At 46.1% G+C, this 26,729-nt stretch overlaps 2 protein-coding genes and 1 pseudogene across 2 annotated transcripts; 2 read left to right on the top strand and 1 right to left on the bottom strand.

The window, feature by feature from the left end:
• The first annotated feature begins 16,543 nt into the window (after positions 1-16,543).
• Positions 16,544-18,304, top strand: LOC119314453 (sodium/potassium/calcium exchanger 1-like). The gene is made up of 4 exons (XM_037589177.1): positions 16,544-16,915; positions 17,011-17,450; positions 17,549-17,713; positions 17,813-18,304. The coding sequence occupies exons 1-4, from the start codon at positions 16,576-16,578 to the stop codon at positions 18,173-18,175; spliced, it is 1,308 nt and encodes a 435-aa protein (XP_037445074.1). The 5' UTR covers positions 16,544-16,575; the 3' UTR covers positions 18,176-18,304.
• A 16-nt stretch (positions 18,305-18,320) lies between these two features.
• LOC119314454 lies at positions 18,321-21,212 on the bottom strand (annotated as a pseudogene).
• A 2,117-nt stretch (positions 21,213-23,329) lies between these two features.
• On the top strand, positions 23,330-24,625 carry LOC119316071. The gene has a single exon (XM_037590450.1). The coding sequence runs from the start codon at positions 23,330-23,332 to the stop codon at positions 24,623-24,625; it is 1,296 nt and encodes a 431-aa protein (XP_037446347.1).
• The last annotated feature ends 2,104 nt before the right edge of the window (positions 24,626-26,729 follow it).

Raw genomic sequence — 26,729 nt, 5'->3', positions numbered from 1 at the left:
AGCACTCATTGGGCTACACACATCAAGATGTATTACTTCCAACAAGTTGCTTTCTTGTTCCATCTTACTGAAAACGAGGCCTTTCAGTCATCTTGCTCATGTGGTATGATTTGCATGTCTCAAGTGATTCAAAATCAAGCGAGTCCAAAGATCCATCAACATGGAGCTTCTTCATGCGTTTTATGCCATTGTGACTAAAATTGCAGTGCCACAAGTATGTGGTACTATCATTACTATCTTATATCTTTTGGCATGAACATGTGTATCACTATGATCGGGATTCGATAAACCATTCATCTTACGTGCAAGACCATTGAAGGTATTATTCAAATAAACAGAGTAACCATTATTCTCCTTAAATGAATAACCGCATTGCGATAAACATAATCCAATCATGTCTATGCTCAACGCAAACACCAATCTCGATGGTAGAGGGAGCGTGCGATGCTTGATCACATCAAGCTTGGGAAAAACTTCCAACACATATCGCCAGCTCACCTTTAGCTAGTCTCCGTTTACTCCGTAGCTCCGTAGCCTTTTATTTCGAGTTTACTAACACTTAGCAACCAAATCGGTATCTAATACCATGGTGCTACTAGGAGTACTAGTAAAGTACACATTAACACAATGTATATCTAATATACTTCTATCGACCTTGCCAGCCTTCTTATCTACCAAGTATCTAGGGTAATTCTGCTCCAGTGGCTGTTCCCCTTATTACAGAAGCACTTAGTCTCGGGTTTGGGTTCAACTTTGGGTTTCTTCACTAGAGCATCAGCTGATTTGCCGTTTCATGAAGTATCCCTTCTTGCCCTTGCCCTTCTTGAAACTAGTGGTTTCACCAACCATCAACAATTGATGCTCCTTCTTGATTTCTACTTTTGTGGTGTCAAACATCGCGAATATCTCAAGGATCATCATATATGTCCCTGATATATTATAGTTCATCACAAAGCTCTAGCAGCTTGGTGGTAATGAGTTCGGAGAAACATCACTATCTCATCTGGAAGATCAACTCCCACTCGATTCAAATGATTGTTGTACTCAGACAATCTGAGCACAAGCTCAACAATTGAGCTTTTCTCCCTTAGTTTGCAGGCTAAGAAAATCGTCGGAGGTCTTATACCTCTTGACGTGGGCATGATCCTGAAATCCCAATTTCATCCCTCGAAACATCTCATATGTTTCGCGACGTTTCAAAACGTCTTCGGTGCCTCAATTCTAAACCGTTTAACTAAACTATCACGTAGTTATCAAAATGTGTATGTCAGATGTTCCCAACATCCACAGACGACGTTCGAGGTTCAGCACACTGAGCGGTGCATTAAGGACACAAGCCTTCTATGAAGCAATGAGGACAATCCTCAGTTTACGGACCTAGTCCGCATAATTGCTACTATCAACTTTCAACTAAATTTTCTCCAGGAACATATCTAAACAGTAGAACTGAAGCGCGAGCCACGACATAATTTGCGAAGACCTTTTGACTATGTTCAGGATAATTAAGTTCATCTTATGAACTCCCACTCAGATAGACATCCCTCTAGTCATCTAAGTGATTACATGATCCGAGTCAACTAGGCCGTGTCCGATCATCACGTGAGACGGACTAGTCAACATCGGTGAACATCTTCATGTTGATCGTATCTTCTATACGACTCATGTTCGACCTTTCGGTCTTCTGTGTTTCGAGGCCATGTCTGTACATGCTAGGCTCGTCAAGTCAACCTAAGTGTTTGCATGTGTAAATCTGTCTTACACCCGTTGTATGTGAACGTTGGAATCTATCACACCCGGTCATCACGTGGTGCTTCGAAACAACGAACTGTCGCAACGGTGCACAGTTAGGGGGAACACTTTCTTGAAATTATTATGAGGGATCATCCTATTTACTACCGTCGTTCTAAGTAAACAAGATGTAAAAACATGATAAACATCACATGCAATCAAATAATAGTGACATGATATGGCCAATATCATATAGCTCCTTTGATCTCCATCTTGGGGCTCCATGATCATCTTGTCACCGGCATGACACCATGATCTCCATCATCATGATCTCCATCATCGTGTCTCCATGAAGTTGCTCGCCAACTATTACTTCTACTACTATGGCTAACACGTTTAGCAATAAAGTAAAGTAATTTACATGGCGTTTCTCAATGACACGCAGGTCATACAAAAAATAAAGACAACTCCTATGGCTCCTGCCGGTTGTCATACTCATTGACATGCAAGTCGTGATTCCTATTACAAGAACATGATCTCATACATCACATATATATCATTCATCACATCCTTTGGCCATATCACATCACAAAACACTTGCTGCAAAGACAAGTTAGACGTCCTCTAATTGTTGTTGCAAGTTTTTTACGTGGCTGCTATAGGTTGCTAGCAAGAACATTTCTTACCTACGCCAAAACCACAACGTGAATTGCCAATTTCTATTTACCCTTCATAAGGACCCTGTTCATCGAATCCGATCCGACTAAAGTGGGAGAGACAGACACCCGCTAGCCACCTTATGCAACTAGTGCATGTCAGTCGGTAGAACCAGTCTCACGTAAGAGTACGTGTAAGGTCGGTCCGGGCCGCTTCATCCCACGATGCCGCCGAATCAAGATAAGACTAGTAACGGCAAGATAATTGACAATATCGACGCCCACAACTACTTTGTGTTCTACTCGTGCATGGTAACTACGCATAGACCTAGCTCATGATGCCACTGTTGGGGAACGTAGTAGAAATTCAAAATTTTCTACGCATCACCAAGATCAATCTATGGAGTAATCTAGCAACGAGGGGAAGGAGAGTGCATCTACATACAATTGTAGATCGCTAAGCGGAAGCGTTCAAGTGAACGGGGTTGATGGAGTCGTACTCGTCGTGATCCAAATCACCGATGATCCTAGTGCCGAACAGACGACACCTCCGCGTTCAACACACGTACAGCCCGGTGACGTCTCCTACGCCTAGATCCAGCAAGGGGAGAAGGAGAGGTTGGGGAAGACTTCATCCAGCAGCAGCACGACGGCATGGTGGTGGTGGAGGAGCGCGGGACTCCAGTAGGGCTTCGCCAAGCACTACGAGAGAAGGAGAAAGAGAGGTAGGGCTGCGCCAAGAGGGAGAGGATTCATGTGTGTTGGAGCCCCCAATACCTCAAGTATATATAGGGGAAGGGGAGGGGCTGCGCCCCCACCTAGGGTTCCCTCCCTAGGGGTGGCGGCAGCCCCAGATCCCATCTGGGTGGCGGCCACAAGGGGGAGAGGGGGAGGCGCACCTGGGGTGGCCCTTAGGGCCCATCTGCCCTAGGGTTTGCCCCCCTCCCCTCTTGGAGGCGCCTTGGGCCTTGGTGGGAGGCGCCCCAGCCCACCTAGGGGCTGGTCCCTTCCCACTATTGGCCCATGTAGGCCTCCGGGGCTGGTGGCCCCACCTGGTGGACACCCGGACCCCTCCGGTGGTCCCGGTACACTACCGGTGATGCCCGGAACATTTCCGGTGGCCAAAACCATACTTCCTATATATTAATCTTTACCTCCGGACCATTCCGGAACTCCTCGTGACATCCGGGATCTCATCCGGGACTCTGAACAACATTCGGTAACCGCGTACATACTTTCCCTATAACCCTAGCGTCATCGAACCTTAAGTGTGTAGACCCTACGGGTTCGGGAGACATGCAGACATGACCGAGATGACTCTCCGGTCAATAACCAACAGCAGGATCTGGCCATGTTGGCTCCCACATGTTCCACGATGATCTCATCAGATGAACCACGATGTCAAGGACTTAATCAATCCCGTATACAATTCCCTTTGTCTAGCGGTACGATACTTGCCCGAGATTCGATCGTCGGTATCCCGATACCTTGTTCAATCTCGTTACCGGCAAGTCTCTTTACTCGTTCTGTAACACATCATCCTGTGATCAACTCCTTGATCACATTGTGCACATTATGATGATGTCCTACCGAGTGGGCCCAGAGATACCTCTCCGTTTACACGGAGTGACAAATCCCAGTCTCGATTCGTGCCAACCCAACAGAAACTTTCAGAGATACATGTAGTGTACCTTTATAGCCACCCAGTTACATTGTGACATTTGGCACACCCAAAGCACTCCTACGGTATCCGGGAGTTGCACAATCTCATGGTCTAAGGAAATGATACTTGACATTAGAAAAGCTTTAGCATACGAACTACATGATCTTGTGCTAGGCTTAGGATTGGGTCTCGTCCATCACATCATTCTCCTAATGATGTGATCCCGTTATCAACGACATCCAATGTCCATGGTCGGAAACCGTAACCATCTATTGATCAACGAGCTAGTCAACTAGAGGTTTACTAGGGACATGGTGTTGTCTATGTATCCACACATGTATCTGAGTTTCCTATCAATACAATTCTAGCATGGATAATAAACGATTATCATGAACAAGGAAATATAATAATAACCAATTTATTATTGCCTCTAGGGCATATTTCCAACAGGCTTATGTTGAAGCGGAAAACGAGACAGCACGGCAAGACGCTTTGGACCTGTTGGATGAAGAACGTGACATAGCAGCCACCCGCTCGGCGATTTACCAACAGGATCTTCGTCGTTATCACAGTCGCCGAGTCAGAACCAGAACCTTTTAGGAAGGAGATTTGGTGCTTCGGCTCATCCAAGATTAGACTAATATGCATAAGATATCCCCACCTTGGGAGGGACCTTTCGTGGTCAGCAAGAATCTGCATAACGGGTCATACTATCTGATCGATATTCGAGAGCATAAAGACTCACGTACATCAGAGGAGGAGACCAACAGGCCATGGAACATAGCTCATCTTCGGCCTTACTATACCTGAGCCATTGGCTCTACTTATGTACATATTACGACGATGTATATATATGATTAAATATAATAAACCGGAACCTCAGCTAAAGCGGGGTATCTGTTCTTTTACATCATGTGTGGTTACACGGAGTTGTTCTAAAGCGGCCTCCGGTTTACCCCTTGAATTAGCTTTTCAAAGCATCATGTTATATCACTTGGGGGCTTGGTCGTGTCCGAACCAATGCAACACCTCTTGATAGGCGAGAGCCACCAGATCACTTGGGGACTTGGTCACGTCTGAACTAGTCACGCCTCTTGATCGGCCTAAGGCCACAGAATCACTTGGGGGCTTGGTCGAACCCGAACCATTGCCACGCCTCTTAATCGGCATCAATGCCACGGTTTCATTTGGGGACCTGGCTGACTTGAACCACAGCTACACCTAACGGGAGCTTGGTCGTGTCCGACCATGGTAACGCCATCTGATCAGCTCAAATAAAGCCTCTTTTTTGCAAACGGTTTTATCATTGCCTTTGCTTCACATTTTTCATTGACAAATATTTCTTTTTGTTGTGTTTTTTAAACCGACAAAGTTTTAAGCCGGTTCAAACTGTCAATTGACATAACAGAGTCCATTTTTTGTCCGGAGACTATTTGCCCGGTTTGATTTTTTGTTAACATCCTATTACAGAGTAACACGGTGTTTTGTTATAACCCGGCATGGTTTACATGGTAAACCGGCATTATATATATACAGGAGCTGCTATCTCCTCCAATAGTGCGGGTTTATAAACCTCCGCTTCAAGATTGGCCAAGACAACTTCATGCCCAACGATGGCAGAAAATACTTTGGAAAGTTCATCACCCAAAGGAAGAACAAGTTGCAGTAATTATGCACGAAGGCATATCAAAATCAAGAGTATCGGCTAGCCTATTACAAGGCAACACGGTGCCCAAAATAAGATCATTGTTTTTTCGCAAAGGAGAAGCAGTTTAAACCGGCTTCAGGTTCAAGCTTGGTCACCAGCCTGGCCTGATGGTTGTGGGTCATCCCGCGCCGCTTCAACTTCAGCTTCTCTACCCAGCGGCTGGAAATCAACAGTTGTCCAGTCGATTCCCATTAATGCTCGAAAGACAGCTTCATCATGGATCAGCAACGACGGTTCAATATCGGGAGCATAAGTATGCTTACGGATTGGAGGGATAAGATTTTCCGCTTCAGGAATTGGTGCAGCTACTCGCTTGTTTTGGTTGTCATATTGAGCTTGATAATGAGACAAGTCTGCTTCTTCAATCAATTGACAAGCTAGCGGACGCACCTCCTGGTTTATTGCTCGTAGATCCGTTTCACTAAACTCTGACCCGTCTTCCTTCAAGCTGGGATAGCCCGAGCCGCTTCAACAGGATCAAAATCCGGCACCCAAGCTTTTGCCCAGATTAAGGCATTGATCGCATCGGTTCGAGCAGCAGATTTCTTTATCTCTTCAACCCGGGCAGGAAGCATCGATAGTCTCTTCAGAGTATCCTGTATCAAAGTGGGTGCCGGATTGTTGTGGGATGCAGTACAGATGATCCGTTGTGCACCAGTGTACAACTGTTCGATCAATGTGTAGGCGGCTTTCAATTTCTTCCGCACATCTGACCCCAAGTGACCAATGCTTGTCCCTGAAATATTACAAAGGGTTAACAAACCGGCAGCTCTATAAGACGTCCGAATCAATCCAGAAATCAAACCAGCTTACCAAAGATAGCAGCGGTCATGGCATGCACATGCCGCTTTATGCTGTTCAGTTCGTCCACCACCGGTTTCAGTGCAGCCTCGGCATCTTCTACTCATTTGGTTAAAGCGGATTTTTCAGTGGCCCAATCCGCCCGCTCTTTCTTGAAGCCCTCCTTAAGCTGTTCCATGGCGCTTAAAGCGCTGGTTAATTCCTCTTTTGCTTTGGAGGTTTCAGCTTGTTGGGACTTCAGATTTTCTTGGAGATCGGCGACTTGGTTTTCTTTTGTCTTCAGCTCAGCCTGCATACCGACAGTTATATGATTCAGCAAGCAGTGCAATAATTGAAGCACCAACCACATAACAAGTTATGCACTTGGCACTTTGGGGCTAATGTATATTTGATCTTAATCTTTCAATAGATTCTAAAGTCCCAAGATCAATACAAGTATTCAACTTGGCACTTGGGGGCTAATGGCTATTTGCTCAAATAAAGTTGACAATTACTTAAAGTCCCGGTTTAACTACGCTAAGTTGAACCGGCCCTTGGAGGCTACATCAGCGAATTCCGAAGTATTAAGATTTATATTCACAAGTCCCGGTTTGAATGAAGGTTCTAAACCGGCCCTTGGGGGCTAGGAGACTTAACAAGATTGAAATATCCAAGCAGGGGAAAGCACATGGAAGTTACCTCAAATTTCTCTTTCATCATATTCACCAGACCAGCTTCATAATCACGGCTGGTATACAGCCGGTTCAGGTAGCCAGAATGAAGATCTTGGGCATTCAGAGCAGCATAGGTCACCAAGTCAACATTCCACTTGCCTTTGCCCATGGCAGCAAATTCTTCTTTGGCGGTATGCTTGGATAAAGCAACAGGATTGCTGGGCTCTGTACGGCCAACACCAGTAATTACAACTTCATCATCCTTAGCATCACCGGTTTGCACTGGCGCGGTCGGTTTGTCAGCAGGCCGGGATGGACTGGTGGATTTCCCAAACCGGATGGGGCTTGTGGGCTGGTTGACAGGGCCTGAGGTGTCAATAGGCCTTTCTTCAGCAATAAAATCGTCATCCTGCTGTGGTGGATCATTGGGTATATCTTTATGAATAGTCGCTTCAAGATCCGGTGTTTTACTCGGTTCAGGGACGGTGTCCTCCTCAGCCGCTTTATCCAGGCGAGCCTTCTTGCTCGGCCTAGGCTTGGCCCTGAAAGGAATAACAAAGTCAAATACAAGATGTGTTACAAGGTGATGTACCAAAAATATTATGATAAGTATAGCTTACCCAAGCACCGTTTTGAGCGGTGGCAGCTGAGTAGCCGATGACTCGCCAGAGGATGAGTTGGAAGTAAGCTGATAATCGGAGTCAGATGGATTAAGAGGTTGACGAAAACAGCCCGCTTTAGGACAAGCACTGACAAGCAAATTAGAGACCTCTGAACAGCGTTTCCGAACCGGATTGTTCGGTAAACCGGCGGAGGTAACTACCTGGCCGCTATGCCGGGTTGTGCGGCGAGCTTCATGTTGTTGGGTCTTCATAAGAAATTTGGGATCCAAGTAAGCAAGAGGATGAGAAAATTTAACCTTCTGGTTTGCCTGACGGATTTTTAGTGAAGGCAAATGGTCTGAATCGGAGGAGAGAATAATTACCTCTGCAGCATCAGCATGGCTGGCTTCGGCATCATCCTGACAAATATCATCATCAATAAGGCGCATGAAAAATAAGCCAAGTGAGTCAAGCTCTACCTCAAGGTCCGGATTACCCACATCATCATCAGGGGCCGGATCAGAAGATGCAGTGGTTTTCTTCTTATGAGCAGGCCGTTTCACGACTTTAGTCTTTGGCCGGGTTGGTCGTTCCGGTTTGTCTGCTTTTTCTGGCTTCTCCTGTGGAAGTTTCTTGCCCCAAAACGGATCATTACCCTGTTTAAACAGACATTGATATTAAACAATAACCAGATATATCAATAACAGGTTCAGTAAAAAGAAAGATCAAACTCTTACAGCTGGCGGTTTGTTGATGGCACAGAAGGGAAGCAGGCCGGTTCGAGCACAGACGTGTTCCGGTTCATTCAACATTTTATTCACAGCCTCTGTGATTTCTTTGTCGGTGAGCTGGATGTTAGCATGTCGCAGTGGGTCATCAACACTGCCAGTATACTCGCACATCAAACCGGAGCGCTGACTAAGGGGCAGTATGCTCCACGATATCCAACAGCGAGCGAGATCAACTCTTGTTAAACCGTTGGCCATGAAGGCTCTGAGCTTGGACAGTTGAGGAGCATATTTGCTTCTCTCCTTGGCAGTCAACCTTTGCGGAAAGGGGTGTGTATTGCTAAGCCGCTCCGGACAAAAGCCGGGCAAAGGATTTTCACCAGCAGGGGAGGTGTCTTTGCAATAGAACCATGTTTGATTCCATTCTTTGGGATGGCTGTGCAGTTTGGCTTGAGGGTATGTGACCTCTTTCCTTTTCTGAATCGCCACACCACCCAATTCTGTATTGGAACCGTCAGTAAACTCAGTGCGGCGGTTTAGATGGAAGCAGTCTCTGAACAGCTCAACGGTGGGCTCCTCTTGAAAGAACGCCTCACAGAGTACTTGGAAGTGACACATGTTTGTAACAGAGTTGGGGCCAATGTCTTGTGGGTGGAGTTGAAAATTGGCTAAAACGTCCCGGTAAAATTTAGAACCGGGTGGCTTAAAGCCCCGGGCTAAGTGATCTACGAAAACGACGACCTCTCCTTTTTGAGGTGTGGGAGGGCATTCTTCGCCAGGGACCCTCCAATGGATGGTGTTTTTGCTGCCTAAAGCGCCGATCAGGACTAAATTGTTCAGTTCAGTCTCTGTGACGCGAGAAGGAACCCAGTTGCACTCATATACTTGCTTGGCCATGATGGAATCTATAAAATAGGTGATTCCGGTTCAAGAAGGCATTGATTAAAGTACACTGGTATGTACAATGTTAAACCGGAGACAGCTCTATCTAAACCGGAGTTTTATGAAGCAAACAGCATCTGGCGGTTCAACAAGGGGACTAATGGTATATACCGGTTTGGTAATTGTTCTACAAAGTTAAACCGCCGGATCTAAGCATTGAAACAGTTGAGATTGCGGATGGGTAAGTGTACAGAAACAGATTTCACAAGATTTCTCTACGGCGACGGATCTGAAGCAAGTTCAGAAAAGAAGGAAAATATTCAAGGTTCAAAAAAGAACAGTACCGAATCAATGGGCAGAGATACAGGTAGATCTATGGTCTTGAGGCATGTAAGTGAAGGCGGATGCTAAAAACTACCGCTACACAGAGCAAAGGTTCACAGGTTCATCTAAGATCTATCATATGAGTACGAAGTAGACGATGAACACTGAAGAACTTGGAAACCCTAGAACGGATCTACGGAGGAAAAGGTGAAGAACTCACCGGAGCCGAGGAGGAAACAGAAGGTCGCCGCGATGCTCTGGTACAATCAGGGTGATGCAGCGGCCAAGGTTGGAGCAGAGGTCGTCGACGGCGGCGGAGCTCCGAAGCTGGACGACGCGGGGAAGACGAAGCAGAAGGGCACGAAGGGGAAAAAGAAATGACCCTTCGGTCCTATTTATAAGGCAAGGGACATGTGTCAGGCGCGAAAATCAAGGGACCGTGGGTTTGAAAACGAAGTTGTCGCCTCAATTGTCGCAGACCTATTAAACAAAAAAGGTATCATGGGTAAAGTTTCTTTATAACAGGTGACATCACGCCGGTTTACAACAACCAGAGAAGATGACATCACGGCGGTTCAACAAACTACAAGAAGATGTTGAAGATGAAGATTTTTGCTAAGGATTGACATGAATCTGTTCAAATAAATCTGGAGCCTAATGTTGGGGATATCACTACTGGGCGTAAACCGGCCTATCTGGGCCGGGTTAACTTCATCAGTAGTTAACTATGTTAAAGCCCAAGAAGGCAGATGAGGGCTCAAGGCCCATAGTCGGTTCAAGGCATGTAGCCATAAACCGGCGTTGGTATGTAACTTGTATTATAAGTTAGGAATAAGTAGAGACCAAACCGGACACATCTATGAGCCGGTATTGGGACTCTGTGAACCGACGGGCGTCACCCGTGTATATAAGGGGACGACCCGGCGGTGGTTCAAGGAGAACAGACAACAACTCGAGACTTAGGCGAAGCTTATTTGCTCCCTAGTCATCGAAACCCCATCAATTCCATCACAACTAGACGTAGGCTTTTACATTCACCGAAGGGGCCGAACTAGTATAAACTCTCTTGCGTCCCTGTGTCCGCTTTAACCCCTTCAAGCTAACCCGTTGCGATGGCTCCACGACTAAGTCCTTTCACGAGGACATCTGCCGTGACAAAACCACGACACCAGCAGACTAGGTGGCGGTCAGGCGATGTTCATCAGCGAGGGCTTCAACAAGATAGTTTCTGCTCGTGGAGAAGTGAAAGAGGATGTCATATATTTTCTAGATACAAATGATGTGTTTGACATGCAAACAGGGATTATTGGAAGTTTAGGGCCCATAAGTCGTGTATACGCCTATTGGAAGGCGTGGGTCTTTCCACCAGAATTAGTTGTTTAATTTATGAGTAGTATGTGTCCAACCTATTTCTACATGTATTTTTTGTTTCGTTTTATCATCGAATGTTAGCTTACCAATCTGGGAATTGTGATATTTGCTATCTAAATCTTTAACTGGTGCAAGCTGCCACATCACATTTTGGTAGTTCTAGTGACTATGTAAAAACAATAACAAAAAAGGGGTGGAATCATATCTCGTGGGCATTTCATCAAACACCTTGTGCGCATTGGTCGCCGGCGCAACAAATTGCGAGCTCTCCGGCACTTCGGTCGGCGGAGGCGCGGTCGGACGCCCTGCAAGTTTCTTCTCCGGCCGCCTAGAAGAGCCATCCGCTTTGTTCTTCTTCCCAGACACCTTCCCTACCGTCGCCGTCACCGCATTCGGTCGCTTGGAGACGGGGCCCGTAGCTTCACGGCGGGCGGCGGGCGTGACACCACCCTGCGAGGTCATCCGTGGCGCCATGAAAAGGCTGCGTGCGAGACCAGCGGTTGGAGGAGGAGGGGCGCCGGCGGCGAAGCCGAAGCTCAGCCCCACGGTAGGGTTTTCGGCGGCGGCGGCGACAGAGGGGTCGCGGGTGTAGGGAGGGGTTGGGGGATGTCGGTGCGGCCTTCCATCGCCGGCGGCGGCGTAGGGCGGGGCGAATGCGGGTCGGCGGCGTGGGGCGAGGCGAAGGCGGGGCAGCAGTTAAGTGAAGTCGCAGGTGAATCGTCGTTGTCCAGCACGCGGGAGCGGGCGCAACAAATACACCACACGCGATGCCGTTTTCCTCCGCGCGCTGAACCAATTTTACCTCGCGCGCGATTATTGCGCGTCTGCTGTGTGGGAGCGTGAGGTTTTTTCCAGCACGTGGCTTATTTCCTGTTGTGTGGGAGCGTGAGGTAGGTGCCATCCCCAAGGACGGCCCAGGGCAGCCCCCGGCGATGGGAGTCGCGAAGGCGCGTGGCTGAGCACCACAAGGGGCGCGTGTGCATCGACGTTTCACAAGGCGCGCCTCTAGCGTTTGACAGGTCACGGGCATGTTTTTTTAACACAGTACAGACGCAAACGCTTATATACACGCGCATACACTCACCCCTAGGAACGCACACACGCACACCCTACCTCTATGAGTACCTTCGAAAGACTGAGCCGACATGTCATCTTGAAATTTACGAAGTTACCGTAGGCACTTCGTCGTCGACGGGAACGTCTTCTCCCACTGAATGTGCATCTTCGAAAATCCTGAAATAAATTTAAAAATAAATGTGATCACCAGGACTTAAACTCTGATAAACTGAGATACCACAACCCTCTAACCATCCAAGGACCGCCGATTGAGCAAATGATCGGGGAGTCGCTGACCAGGCCGATCCACCCGTGAACCGGATGAGGCGCCGATTTATAAAGGTGGGTCACGAGTCCCCCGCGACGGTCGGGCGTGGACTAGCCAGCCAAGCCAAGCCGGCGAGCGCGGGAGCGCACCCAGCTACCACCGCCGGGCCACCCTCATTGCTCCTGCGACCCCATCTCGCGTCAGTGCATTTTTTCATATACAAATCGCGCACCAAAAACGGCGTACGAACCGATCGACTAAAATTCGAGCGAGCCAGCCGGGTTGGAAATTCAAAAGGGGTCGGCTTGTAAATGTGTGCAGGTGCGCGCGTGCATGGATTCAATGGGACACCTACCGTCGGTCCACCCTGTCTGTACCGCGGATGGAGGCATATGCATACGTGCCAAACGGTTTTGAACCCAAATTTTTTATTAATAGTAATTAATAATTCATTTATTTTGAAACTGGTCAAAGGTTGGTGGAAATTTTAAAAATGAGAAGGACGCAATGAACAATAGCGTCCAGGGCTGCACGCTATTGAGGACAGCGTCCAGGTGTGGACGCCATCACAAATAGCATCCAGTTCTGTTGTTCGCCCAACCATCAGATTGAACTAAATCGGGTCGTTTCCTACTAACAAATAGAAGCTCAGTGATATTAAGTTATGCTAGTTTACGAGAAGCCAATTTTTTTGTTATGAGTCTACAGTACATAATTTAAAATTAAGATATTCACTTACTGCACTTCATGTTTGTAGGCGAATGTAAGAACGTGTTAAATGTTCTCGTTTAAGTGGATGGTGAAGTGCGACATGGATCTATGGGTGTGGAGTATAGTGTTCCTTCCAAATTAGCACTTCCTCCGAGAAGACATCAAGAGTGAGACGTGTCGAGGACTTGGAACTAATAATGACAATCCTCAAAACAACCTGAATATCCAACCTCGCTTTGATATTTGAGCTCTTGGACCATATTATTTTCAATTAATTTTAATATACGAGGAAAGAGGATGGACAATGATTTTTTAGAAGACCAAGTCCCAGACTACATGACAAGTAATAGAGTTATATGTTAATTTCATGCAAAATCGAGACATGTTGAGCAAAGTCAGCAGTGGAAGCAACACAACAATAATTGAAGGGGAATCACAAAGGTATGAAAGTGCAATGCATTCGTCATTGCATCAAACATCTGTCGGTGAATTTTCAAATTCTAGTACACATAGGTGAAAACTATGTGTCTTGGGCCGCCAATGCTCTCCCGAGGCCAATATCAAATATTTGTAGACATTGAATTTTCCTCATCTTAGCAATCTGATAAAAAACAAGGTTCTCTAAAGCTGAGCTACATAGAGGATCAAATGGGATGCCGACACGATAACACCATACATTCAAGAAAATGTTAGGCTGCATAAATACACAGAACAATTAGTCTTTAGTTAACCACTTAGTTTAACATAAGGCATGCAAATTTAAAGGATACTCACATTTTCCCAAGTTTTGGGTATTTTGTGCTGGCTGTGAGCCATCCATAACAAATCATTGAAATGGCCATTTGTTTCCATTTGAAGACCATGTTACAACATAAAAGGAATGAGTAAGATGTTGGAATGAAATATCAAAGCTCAAACAATCCAATGTTTTCACCTACGCTTAGGCAGTCAGTGAAATCAGTAAAGCTACCGCAAGATAGCATATCAATCAGTTATGCTCAACTGCTTAAGTACTAGGTCATTTCATAACAGTTTCGAAATTTATATTATTTTGGTTCGACAGACAATACCAGTCTATTAACCAGAATAAGAGACAAATAGTAAATCATTAATAGAAGTAATTTGAAAGCATCTACCGTTTATTTGGGGACTAGCAGAATGTGTACCTTTTATCAGGGCAAATTACAGTGTCGTGATGTACCCTGCGACGATCCATGCTGCTACCAATGGTTGAGATGACACACGAACAAGCAGTGAAGAGACATGGATGATCACCTCCAGCCGAATTATTGATTATGCAGCAGCCACGTCCTCTGCCCACCCCCTTTGGCCGTGATGAGGTCGGGGGCAGCCGTAAGGGTGTGGGCGACGGGGACGACCCAGAGGTCGGGGCAACGAGGCAGAGGCCGAGCGCGGTCCATGAAAAAGTGGGCAACGGGGATGGATGAACCGGAGGCCTGGCCAGCGAAGAAGCGGGAAGCTAAAGGTTGGCGACGAGGACGAGGCGGAGGCGGCGGCCTCCAGCATGCTATTTGGTTCAGAGAGTCGGGGTTAGGCGCAACCAGATGGTGGATGCTGGCAACAACAGCGTCCATACTGGGACGTTATTCTCATCTGTGTCGGGCTGGACGCCGTTATCCACTACGTCCTTACTATTTTTTAAATTTCCATTTATCCTTTACTACTTCCATAATTATTGAATTATTAATTAATAAAAATTTCGGGTTTTGAACCACGGCCGGCGGTGGGTATCGTTGCCTGCTTAGAGTTCGCGATCGGCACGCTCCTGGCCGGAGATTCATAACAATGTGCAGCAAACATGCATCTCAAAGTAACTTCTTTTGGTGTCGGGCTCACCGATAGTATCACTCCAGGGCAGTAACATGTCTCTTGGAGTATTACTCTTGTGATCTTTCTTTTCCCGAGATTTTGTAATCCAGGGTAACAAGAACTAAAAAGAACTCTTCATCGATGAGCTATTCGGGCAATTTAGTGCTTAAGGCTTTCTTGGAGTATTACTTTTGTGATCTTTCTTTCCCGAAAGGCTCAGCCTGCCTAAATTCAGCATGTTTTGAAGTCGGGACGTTGGAATTTTTGTTTTTCTTATCCAAACGTCAACTACGCCTCTCGGCAAGGTTAGAGGCCCCTCCAATCTGCACATAAACTGCTGCATCGAGCAAGGAATGTGGTACAAAGCAACTGAAGTTGCTCAAGAACTCATCCAGGAAGGTAGAGGTTGTTGGGACTTGTGACCTGCCAATGTCATCAAGCGACTCGTCGGACTCAGAAGCCTTCAAGCTGGAAGTTCAGTAGGCGCTATCAAACTCTGGATACGAAACCAAAAGCGGCAATCTCCCCAACCAAGCTAACATGTAAAAACGCCTGAGTCAGGTCCATGCCATTGCTCGAAGCCACAATTTCCTCAACCTTGACTTGTTACTCCATGCCTTGAATAATCATTTCGGGTAAGCCAACATCCAAAGCCAAAGGAGCATGACACTTTTTTTTGTGATCCAGACGCTAGAAGGTATCATGGCAGGTGTAAATTCTTTTTTGATGAGCTATCCGTTTTTTTAATTTAGCAAATGGAGTCTTGATTTACCTGACCAGCAACTTATTCATAGGTAAGTTACAATAGTCCTCAAAGTCTTAAACAAGGCCTAGTCGACAAAAATGGCGACTAGCCAAATGTCACACAGTTCTAATTGTAAGCCATCTATCATGTGCAGATTATAGAACCCGAGATATAATCTATCATGATATTCCGCTTCAATCAACCATTGCCTCGCCATGTGTTTTTATTGATTTCTTTTTGTTTGTGCGAAATGTGTCTTTATTGATTTCGTTGGAATGAAATTGAAAATGAGAAACCCCTCAATTCGGCAAAGATTCTGCTTCAAGGCGTTGTCTGAATTTTTTTTTATAGCAAGTTAAATTTTGAGTATATGTATCAACTCTCAACCCTTACAAATCAGAATTGTACAAACTCATCACGGAGGTGGTACACTTCAAACTCAAAGAGTAGATTAAAAAAAAATCAAACGCCGGAAATTATCGGGAAGATTTGAAAAAACATTACTCCCTTCATTCCCTTATACAAGGCCACAAACTTAAATTATAGGTACCAAGATAAAATTTAATGACTGATTTTGCAAGTCAATTATTCTTTTCGTTAATCGGGATCATTAATACGCCGCATGTATGAAAAAAGGAACGGAAAGGAAGTTGTACTAGCACAGCGTTTCTTAAATCAAGGGAAAATGAAGCGTGGTTGGTCAAAGGACATGGAAGGTTTAACGCCCATTTAAACCCCACACTGCCCACCATTTCCGTCTCCTTATAAATATGCGCGCCCAACATGGAATCCTCCATCATTCCTCGAATCCCCTCGCCATTGCCGCGCCATTCAGTGTCTCGATCGCAAATGGCAATGGAGAGGAGCACGGCGGAAACGCTGCCGCTGCCCCCGCGCCTCTCGGCCTCGCCAACTTCCTCGCCGGCCACAGTCGGCGCCCACCTCACCAATGCTGCCTGCGCCAGCAGGATCCGGCGCGAGTGCCGCTCACCACGGTCCTTGCTGTCGCGCATTCTCGGCAGGGGCAGCAGCAGGTTCGGCTGCCGCCTGCGCATTCCCCGCTACTGCTCCAGCGGCGCCGGAGCGGCCGCCAAGGAGGACGCCGTAGAGGAGGTGGTGGCCGCGCCGAAGGTCGTGGCGAGCAAGCAAGAAACAGAGGTTCGCGAGTCGCCTCGGAGTTCCCTGCAGGGTACGTGAGTGATTACCGTGAACTGGCTGAGTTAGTGATTGGCGTTGATGGTGATGGTCAATGGCGTGGCGTGGTTAATCGTTTCGTTTGCGCAGGGATGAAGGCGGCGCCGGAGGTGTCGGCGGCGAGCCTCGGGCTGGGCGCGGGCCTGGTGCTGCTGCTGTCCAGGGGCGCGGCGGAGCTGAGCAGGATGGCGGAGCTGCGCGCCCAGATGGAGCGGCTGGTGATGGACGTCAAGGCGGAGGCGCGTGGCAGCACCCGCTCCGACTTGTCTGACGGCGGTCATGTCGACGACGGGGCCAGCGTCGTCAAGGAGCGCATCGTCTTTAAGGACGCCGGCGGCGAGGACGCCCCGTTGTCCCGTGGTTCGCGCGATGCCGCCTCGGCGTGCGGCGATGCCGGCGTTGGAGATGCCGCCGCGGCCTTGGATCAAATGGAAGCAGAGCTCGAGGCTGAACTGAAGCGCCTGCAGGTCGACTCCGACCACGACGATGAGGAGGAATGTGTTAGACCGCGGCGAGATCACCAGCTCGAGGTACCGTCGTGCTCGTACAACTAGTGGTGCTCACGCGCGCCCGCTCTATGTCAATTTGACAATTCTGTACTAAGTTCCGATTGAACTTTAATTTGCAGTCGGAGGCCAAGAGCGACATCTCCTCGGAGAGCGGCTCCCTTGCTTGCGTCGACATAGACGGTGACCAAGACATAGACGCGGCAACAGAATGCAAGGAACACGAAGACAACGAGGAGGACGATGAGGAGGAATGCGTGAGACCGCGGCGAGATCACAAGCTCGAGGTACCGTCCACTCGTGCCGCCACTGCCGCCGGCGTGGCGGCGTGCTCGCTCTGTGCCAATTTGACGCTGTCCTGAACTGAATTCCCATTGATTTTGCAGTCCGAGGCGAAGAGCGACATCTCCTCGGAGAGCCGCTCCCCTGCTTGCGTCGACATCGACGGTGTCCTCGGCGACGCGGCAAGAGATTGCAAGGAACACGAAGACAACGAGGAGGAGGAGGAGGGAGACACTGACGAGGAGGATGAAGAGAGCAAGGCGTGCCACGGCGGTGTGCCGGCCCGGGTGCTGGAGCGGAGGCTGCACGAGCTCCTGCAGTCGCGGCACGAGCAGCGGATCGCGGATCTGGAGACGGAGCTGCAGCGCGCGCAGAGGAAGCTGCGGGACAAGGAGCGCGAGGTGTCTCGGTGGCGCGACACAGCCAATCTCGTCTCCAACCACAAGGATGAGTCGTTGCTCAGGTAGAACCAACGGACCGCGAAGATGAGACATAATTAACACTACTAGCAACCCACATGTATCAATCTAAACCTGTCAGTAAAAGTAGAACCAACGGGTCGCTGCATGCTCAGATAAAAGTAGAACCAACGGACCATTATCCCCATGGCTGGCTTTTCTACTCCCTCCCGGCATACTTTGCAAGAAACAAGAAAATCCCATCCGAACCTCAGTGTGATTTCATTACATATTCTCGCTATCATCATGCACACCGAACTCCATGATATATAAGCCTTTTAGAAATTTCATCAGTAGAGACAACATACAGATGTAGAGGGTACATTCACTCATTTTGTTCTATATATGGCCCGTATTGAAATCTCTAAAAAGACTTGTATTTAGAAACAACTCATTCGATCCTATAGTGACTGTTTTATTAGCTTTGTCTAGTGCGTCCATACATATTACTATCATCAGATCAGGCCCTCATGGAACCTGGTCCACCATAGAAGATAGTCATCCCGAAATCCTTGCTAATTTCAAATCCACCCGTAGTGTATTTGGACGGATCGCTCGACCCTTGCCCCACTAGGTATCTATCAGGGGTCGCAAACTTGACCGTGTCGTCTGCAATCTCGATCTTTCTTATGAACGCTGCTTTTCCAAATCCTTCCGAAGCAAAATGGCCGCTGCCCATCTGCGTAGACTTTGATGACGCTGTCGGCCCCTCAACCTGCCCGCCCTAGAACGCCAAATCGCCCTTGTATCTAATGAATTCGAACAGCCCACCCGGCCAATATCCAATTGCTATGTTATTGTAACTCACCCACCAATAGTTTGATTTCGGCTCCTAAAATAATTCAGTATTAATTAGTTAGCTATATGCCCATAAATAAATAAATTAGTTCATTTGTACATGGTACGTACTTGAGATATTGCAAATTTATTTTAAGAATAACATAATACGTACCTTGAATATTTGAATGCCTGCTACTCTCTGGTCTCCACCATAGACAGAGGATGGTTGTATTCTTGATCCAGGACCAATGTGCGGGTGGACTTGCACATATCCAGGACAGCTGTGGTCAATGCAGCCCTTCTTTGAATAGCCATCGAACTGTCAAGTTTGTTCCAAGGTCAAAAACAAAAACAAAATATCAACACACATACATTATTAATTTCTTATCATAGAAATATATAGAGCATGTATCCAAATAATATTATGCATTACCCAAGCAACATGAAGTCTAACAAAAGCATCACCACTCAATGCTGGAGCTACCCGAAGACCGGCGCTCAGCCGTCAGGCCGTTGTCCTCTTCTATTTTCAATACTTATCCAAATTGCACTAGAATCCTGGCTACCTTTAACCTTTGGCTCCCAAACATTTAATGAAGCACGCGCCCCATATAAATCACCCATGTATGTGAGTCCTGCCCTCTGCGAGAAATAAAAGTAACATCTGCAAATGTCAAGAATGAATACTATGTATAGATAAACCTGATAGGATATCACATCTAATTCACGTTATAAAAAATGTAAGGCGCCAATCCCATCAGAATTTTTAATTGGACCACTAATTAAGCTAAGAAGTTCTAAGTTATGTGGCACATAAATCATATTATATTATTCATATTCAAATGCATTTTAAATGTTATCACTTTCGTTTCATATTGCCATGTTGTCGATACAACTTAAATCTTAAGATGTGTGGTCATTCACATTTTGGGAAGGAAAGAGTAATGAAATTAATGAATACAACTTAATGCCAAAAACTAAGAATTTGGGACTAGTATATATGAAACTCTCCAATAGAGTGTTACTAAAACTTGGTAATGAAATCAAAATTCCTTCATGTACAACTAAAATAATGCTCATACATAACTTATTTAGTAGATATAAGAATCTAAGGGCACAAAAATCATTCCTAACTACTCAAATGTTGTAGAGTACAAGGTCCTTCATTCACTATAAAATTACCAAAAAAAACTCATTGTTCCATAATAACTTGGTGAATCTAAACCATTCATTATTGTGACCCTCGATGGAAAATTAACCGTTACCATCCAAATATTACTTTTTTTTCTTAGAGTACTTTCTTAGGATTTAATTAGATTATTTATAGTGTCTATGGTGCATCTTTAATCCAACATTGTACATATGATATGCATCATAAATGCAACAATTATACGTCAATTGGCATAATCAACCCTATCAAAACATCCCATCAAACTATGATAAAAAATTCATTTTGTAACTTATACAAAAACTCACCTCCCATTGCATATCGTTTTTTAGCCCATCAATATTGTGTGTTGCTATGGTGCTACTTCCGTTACTACGCAGTATTGGAACTGTTCCTGTTGGGCACTCGATGATAGATGGTTCTGCTTGTGAAAAAGAATCTGAAGGAAATGTTTCGGTATCCATCCAAACAGGGATAGAACTTGGTTTCATCTGTTTGAAAATAAAATCAACCACCATGTAACAAAATATTACAAATGCATCAGACAATACACACAAAACATGTTGTAGTTTTATTCATCATTGACATAGCTTATACTATGTCAAAAGGTTGTCACTTTAGTTCATTTTCAATAGTCCTAATTTTCTAATGTAAAAAAGCATATCCAGAAAGATTGATGAAACAAGAAGGGAGTAGAACACACTAAAGCAACATTCGTGGACTTAATTATGAACTGACAATATACCGAGCAATTCATGGATGTATATCATATTTTTATGAAATTAATTTACCTTGATTTTATGGTCTTTCAACAATGGGTGGTTTAAACCCGGTTGCTTATACACATCGATGCAATCATAGACGTCTCCGTCTTCCATCTATTTTGAGATTTCCTTTGCTTGTTAGTCATAAAAATATATGCTAAATATACATGAGAAGGTTAATTAGTCATACCTGAATGGTTTTATTAACTCCTTGATAAGTCAGAATCTGGGTATTGTCTTCCTCTTGCCTTCTATATCTCACATCTTTTCCTCTGGTCGCTAGAACAAGAAATGACATAAGAAGAGTCACACTAATGGCTTGTGTTCTTTTCATTGTTAGAACCTGGAATTGTTTGTTTTGGAGTTCCTATACCACCATATTTATATGCATCTGAATGTACCACACATTTAATGTTGCAAATAATTATAAGATATATCATAAGGAATTAGTTCACTGTACGCGTACAAAAGATATCATATATTAATTGCACTAAGATATATTACCTCTACAAAATTATAGCATTAATTGCACTATGATAATTTGTGTTGGAAAATATGCCATTAATTTCCGTAAGATATGATCATCCTTCTCTTTTGTACAAAATATACGGTGTTAATGCCACATAAATGATGTGATGTGTTTGATGCATAGGAAAATCTTCACAAGTTCCAAGTTTGATACGGAAAGTGTTAACATGATTAATTTATTGCTACCAAAAGATATGCTACTCCCTCTGTTTCCAAATATAAATCTTTTTAGAGATTTCAACAAGAGACTGCATACGGAATAAAATGAGTGAATCTACACTCTAAAATATGTCTATGTGCATCCGTATGTTGTATTCCATTTGAAACCTCTAAAAAGACTTATATTTAGAAACGGAGGGAGTAAATATAAATGAGAAGGTTAATTTTTCATACTACCCGAATGGTTTTGTTAATTTGTCAGTAAGTGAGGTTTGAATACGGCCTCACAATTTCTTTCATCATTTATCCTTGAAATGTTTTATACCATCAACTTTATTACCCAACCAACATATTTTTGAAGAGACTCTTTCACGCACGCGCGCTGGAGATCAATCGATCCAAAGCGAAGGGCCAATCCAACAACGTTTCCCTTGGGGCCCCACGTGGATTGATGACTTGCAAGTGTACAGAGCTGTTGTAGCATTTTCGTGTGATAAATAAAGTGTCGAACCCAAAGGGAGCGAGTAGGAAGGCATAAGGACAAGTCGCTGCTTAGGTAGAACCAACGGACGGCGGAGGCGCGCGCGTCCGGTCTGTCAGTACTCGGTATAGTTTTTGCTCAGTGTGATTTAATTACATATTCTCGCTATGATCATGCACATGGAACTCGATGATATATAAGTCTTTTAGAAATTTCAACAGACTACATACAAATGTATATAAACGTATTTAGAGTATAGATTCACTCATTTTAAAAAGACTTGTATTTATGAACGAAGGAAAAATCACTCATTTGATCATATGGTGACTGTTTTATTAGCTTTGTCGAGTCCATACATATTACTATCATCAAACCCTCTTGGAACCTGGTCCACCATAGAAAATACGCATCCCTAAATCCTTGGTAATGTCAAATCCACCCGCGGTGTATTTGGACAGATCGCTCGACCCATGTGATCCGAGTTGGACTTGGATCGTGACCGAGTAAACTTTGGGCTTTAGGGTTCATGTGCGGCTCAAGTGTTGAGCCCGTGATAGATGGCTATATATAGTGGAGATGCGGCACACTCATTTGATTTTGGCGCCCCCACTAGGGCTTTGTATGTGTTGCAACTAGCCATCTCCACTCGCCGCTGGTTGTCTGATCGGACCTACCAGTCTTCCGCACAACGTTTCTCTTGCGCGTGTGGATACTGAAAGAGGCGGTGCAACCTGAAAAAAAATGTTGTTTATATGCTCAATCGATTGATATTGCAACTGATGAGACGAGGCTGTACGCGCGATCGATTGTGTCGCGAGTCGACGATCCCCGTCGCGGCGGCGACACCGAGCGGAGAGGAACGTGACGACCTCGCATATATAGGTGCGTCAGCGGGAGAGGTGATTGTGCTTCCGACGGACGCCGTCGTCAACGAGCCTCCGTCCGACGAGGACGCACGCACGCGTTCTGGGCGCCGCCGATTGGGTCGGAACAAGGAGAGGCATTTGTGCTCCGTCCGTAACTAGAATCACAAAGAACACGTTCAGTCCAGGGTTGACTTCCCGACCCGAGCGTGACTCGTTCGTGAACCATGCACGTACACGCTCGGCACACCATCAGACTCAGACTCGGATCACGGCCGGGCAACCTCCGTCGCACTACATATGTAATCCTCTCCCCGGCTCGGCACAGACGCGATTTTCTCCTACGCAGTTCACATGCGATCGATCGATATGGACCTGATCCAACCCCAAAAAAGAAGAAGATCTGATCCGATTCTGGCCATGGCGGCCTCGAGCCCGGAGTGGTCGAGCCTCCTGCCGGATCTGCTGGGCCAGGTGATCGCCCGCCTCCCGCACATCGCCGACCGTGCCCGCTTCCGCGCCGTCTGCCGCTCGTGGCACTCGGCCGTGCGCCTGCACGTCTCCCCTCGGCGGCGGCTCCCATCGGTCGTCCTTCTCGACGGCACCTTCCTGACGCTCTCGGACGGCGGCATCCACCGCGCACCCTTCGGCAATAACACAGAGTGTGTTGGCTCTACTGGCGACTGGATCGCCCTCGACTGTAAAGACGGGGCTACGCAGACACACACATATAGGCTGCACAACCACTTTTCCGGCGCCACCGTTCCGCTCCCAGAGCTCGGCTCCATCATCGGCAAGGTTCCGGAGGAATTCCAGATCCGCAAGGTGGTCATGCGGTCGACACCCCAAGACCTTGTCGCCGTCACGTGTAATGCATGGAAGTACCCTCTGATTCTATGCCGACCTGGGAAAGGAGTCTGGGTACCGAGGCTATTGGCCATGCCCTACTTTTGTATCTGTGACATTATGTTTTCTGGAGACAACAAGCTCTATGCGATCACCAAGGCCGAGGACCTTTTTGCACTACATCTTGCTGAGGACGATGATGGCAAGCCCATTGTTACCAATGTCAAACGGATCATCAGGCATGCTCCCGGCCACGAGGACGATATGTATGACGTCGGCATGTGGAAGAGGTTGACCGACATCGATTCGTCAAGTGACGAGGACTCTGAGGAAGACTCGGATGATGAGGCATTGGGTGGAGAGGACAACAACGAAGTGTTGAGTCAAGAAGACGCTCACGATGAACTGGTCGGTGGTGATAGTGACACGAAACACTTAGCTTTCATGGAAGAGGATACTTTTTCTGAATGTGAAGACGGTGTGAGAGAAGGGTGGGACGCCGTCCACACCAGCCGGCACCTTGTCAGGTCACAAGGTAAACTACTCATGATTAAGCGAGAACGACTAATTGCAGCCTTGACTCCAACTCACCACACTCGCAAGGTCGAAGTGTTTGAGGCGGACATGGATGCATGTGCATGGATACCCACGAGCAGTAGGTTCGGTGACGGCACGGCAATATTCATCGGCTATCGCTTCAGCAACATAGTTCCCGCTTGCGGAGAAGTGGAAGAGGATGTCATTTATTTCCCCGATACTAATGACGTGTTTGACATCCGATCCAAAACAATTAGACCGTTGATGCACATGAACCCATTGCATGACCGGTGGAGGGCGACGTGGGTTTTCCCACCTAACCTGGTTGTCTAAATGGCAGTTGAACATTTATGTTGTTCTTTTCTAGCATAGGTGTATTCCGGTGAATGATAACTTCACACTGCACCAAATATTAGGTATTTTTTCTCAATATTTATGTATTATTTTCTTATATACTGCAGTGGCAAAAATAACGGTGCGTTACAATGGAAGGAGAAAAAACTATATGTACGGATGATCCTAATAGTGGTTGGATGGTCAGAGAGATAATAGTATCCTCAGCCCACCAGGGTTCAAGTCCTGGTGCTCGCATTATTTTTGGATTTATTTTTGGATTTTCGGCAATGCGCTTTCAGTGGAAGGAGACGTTCCCGTCGACAAGGAGGCGCCTACGACGACTTCGTAAATCTCAAGATGATATGTCGACTCAGTCTCTAGAAGGTGCTCATAGGGGTAGGGTGAGCATGTGTTCGTTCATAGAGATGAGTGTATGATGCGCATGTTCACCACAAAATCCTACGCATGTTCCCACCCACACATGTGTCACCTCCACCTCCACTTTCTACAATCCCCACCCCACTTTTTTCTCTCGAAACAGGCCTTCATCCGGCTTTATATATAAAGCAACACAAGAGGAAGTACATCTCTGAATGATACATGATGGTGAGGTAGCCCTCTTATAAAGCCGATCATGAGATAACCGGCACACATAGAACGCACGCGACTACGCTATCAGAATAAGCACTTGAAGACCTAAACACCCGCACATATGACCTAGCACACCTAAGTTCCACGACAACGCCCCCAAGAGGGAGAATGGCGCATAGCGTAGCTGGTGCTGAGTCCACGAGCAGTAGGTTGGGTGACGGCCAGGCAATATCAGCTATCGCTTCAGCAACATAGTTCCTGCTTGCGGAGAAGTGGAAGAGGATGTCATTTATTTTCCCGATACTAATGATGTATTTAACATCACATCCAAGACAATTTGATCGTTAATGCACATGAACCCGTTACATGACCAGTGGAGGGCGACGTGAGTTTTCCCACCTAACCTAGTTGTCTAAAAATGTCAAATAGAATATTTATTTGTTTCTTTCTCCGTCATAAGTGCATTGCTATGAATGTTGACTTCACACATACTTCACCAAGTATTGTGGTCTTTCCTATCTCAGTTGTTCCGCTTTTGTTCTTAGAGCATTTATAACCTGACCTGGCAAATCCGCATCCCTATACGTCCACAGACACGCTCGGATGTGCCCACGGACGTAGTTGGACAGCCCCTCATATGTCCTGCCACCAGTCGCATACCTTAAATCCAGACTCAAACACATGCAAATTCATCATACACACCATTCTCACGCATAAATAACAAATGTTGGTAGTGAAAGTACATAGTTTTTACATAATATTTATATTAAGTATACAACTCAAACGTAACCTCTTTGATTTTCATTATGGGTCAGCATAAGCTCCACAAGATCACTGAGTAATTGTGCGTGCTCCTGATGATCTCGAAGATTATGATGAATTTGCAGAAAGTTCATAAACTGATTTGCATCTTGATTTCCGGGATTTGGACTTGTCCTCTATACGCTTCAAAACCATTGGTTTGGGCTACACATCACCCTCATTCTCGACAATCATATTGTGCAAAATAATACAAAATGTCACCGTCTGTCACAAAATTTCTGATTCCTATATCATTGCAGCTCCACGAACAATTTTCCGACAAGCTTGAAGCACTCTGTATACCCTCTCCGCATCCTTCCTAGTTGCTTCCTGCATTTTTGCAAAGTGGCTTTGTTTGTTGCCTTGTGGTTCGGATATGATCTTCACAAACGCCGTCCACTGAGGATAGATGTCATCGACAAGATAGTATCCCACGTTGTAGTCGCGGTCGTTGACAGTGTAGTTGCACGATGGCGATTCCCATTACAAAGCCTCCGGAACACGGGAGATCGTTGAAGCACATTGATGTCATTGTGAGAACCCGACATTGCAAAAAAAAAAGCATGCCAAATTCATAAATCATTTACGACAACAGACGACATCATGGACCCTCTTCTCGGTGATGTTGTGCATTGGGGGTAAACTTAAGCATTACTTAGGCCGGCCAGGTTTAAAAAGCTCAACCTTGAACTTTCAAGCCCGAATTAGG

Source organism: Triticum dicoccoides, chromosome 6A, assembly GCF_002162155.2.
Source record: "Triticum dicoccoides isolate Atlit2015 ecotype Zavitan chromosome 6A, WEW_v2.0, whole genome shotgun sequence".
NCBI classification, from domain to species: domain Eukaryota; kingdom Viridiplantae; phylum Streptophyta; class Magnoliopsida; order Poales; family Poaceae; genus Triticum; species Triticum dicoccoides.
This window is presented reverse-complemented; position numbering and strand designations above follow the sequence as displayed.

What these genes read in the sequence shown, in the direction of transcription:
- LOC119314453 (XM_037589177.1), top strand. Translation starts at nt 16,576, where the DNA reads ATGGCAATGGAGAGGAGCACGGCGGAAACGCTGCCGCTGCCCCCGCGC. An exon ending in GCCTCGGAGTTCCCTGCAGG is followed by an intron (nt 16,916 to 17,010) that starts GTACGTGAGTGA and finishes TCGTTTGCGCAG; the next exon opens with GGATGAAGGCGGCGCCGGAG. An exon ending in GGCGAGATCACAAGCTCGAG is followed by an intron (nt 17,714 to 17,812) that starts GTACCGTCCACT and finishes TTGATTTTGCAG; the next exon opens with TCCGAGGCGAAGAGCGACAT.
- LOC119316071 (XM_037590450.1), top strand. Translation starts at nt 23,330, where the DNA reads ATGGCGGCCTCGAGCCCGGAGTGGTCGAGCCTCCTGCCGGATCTGCTG.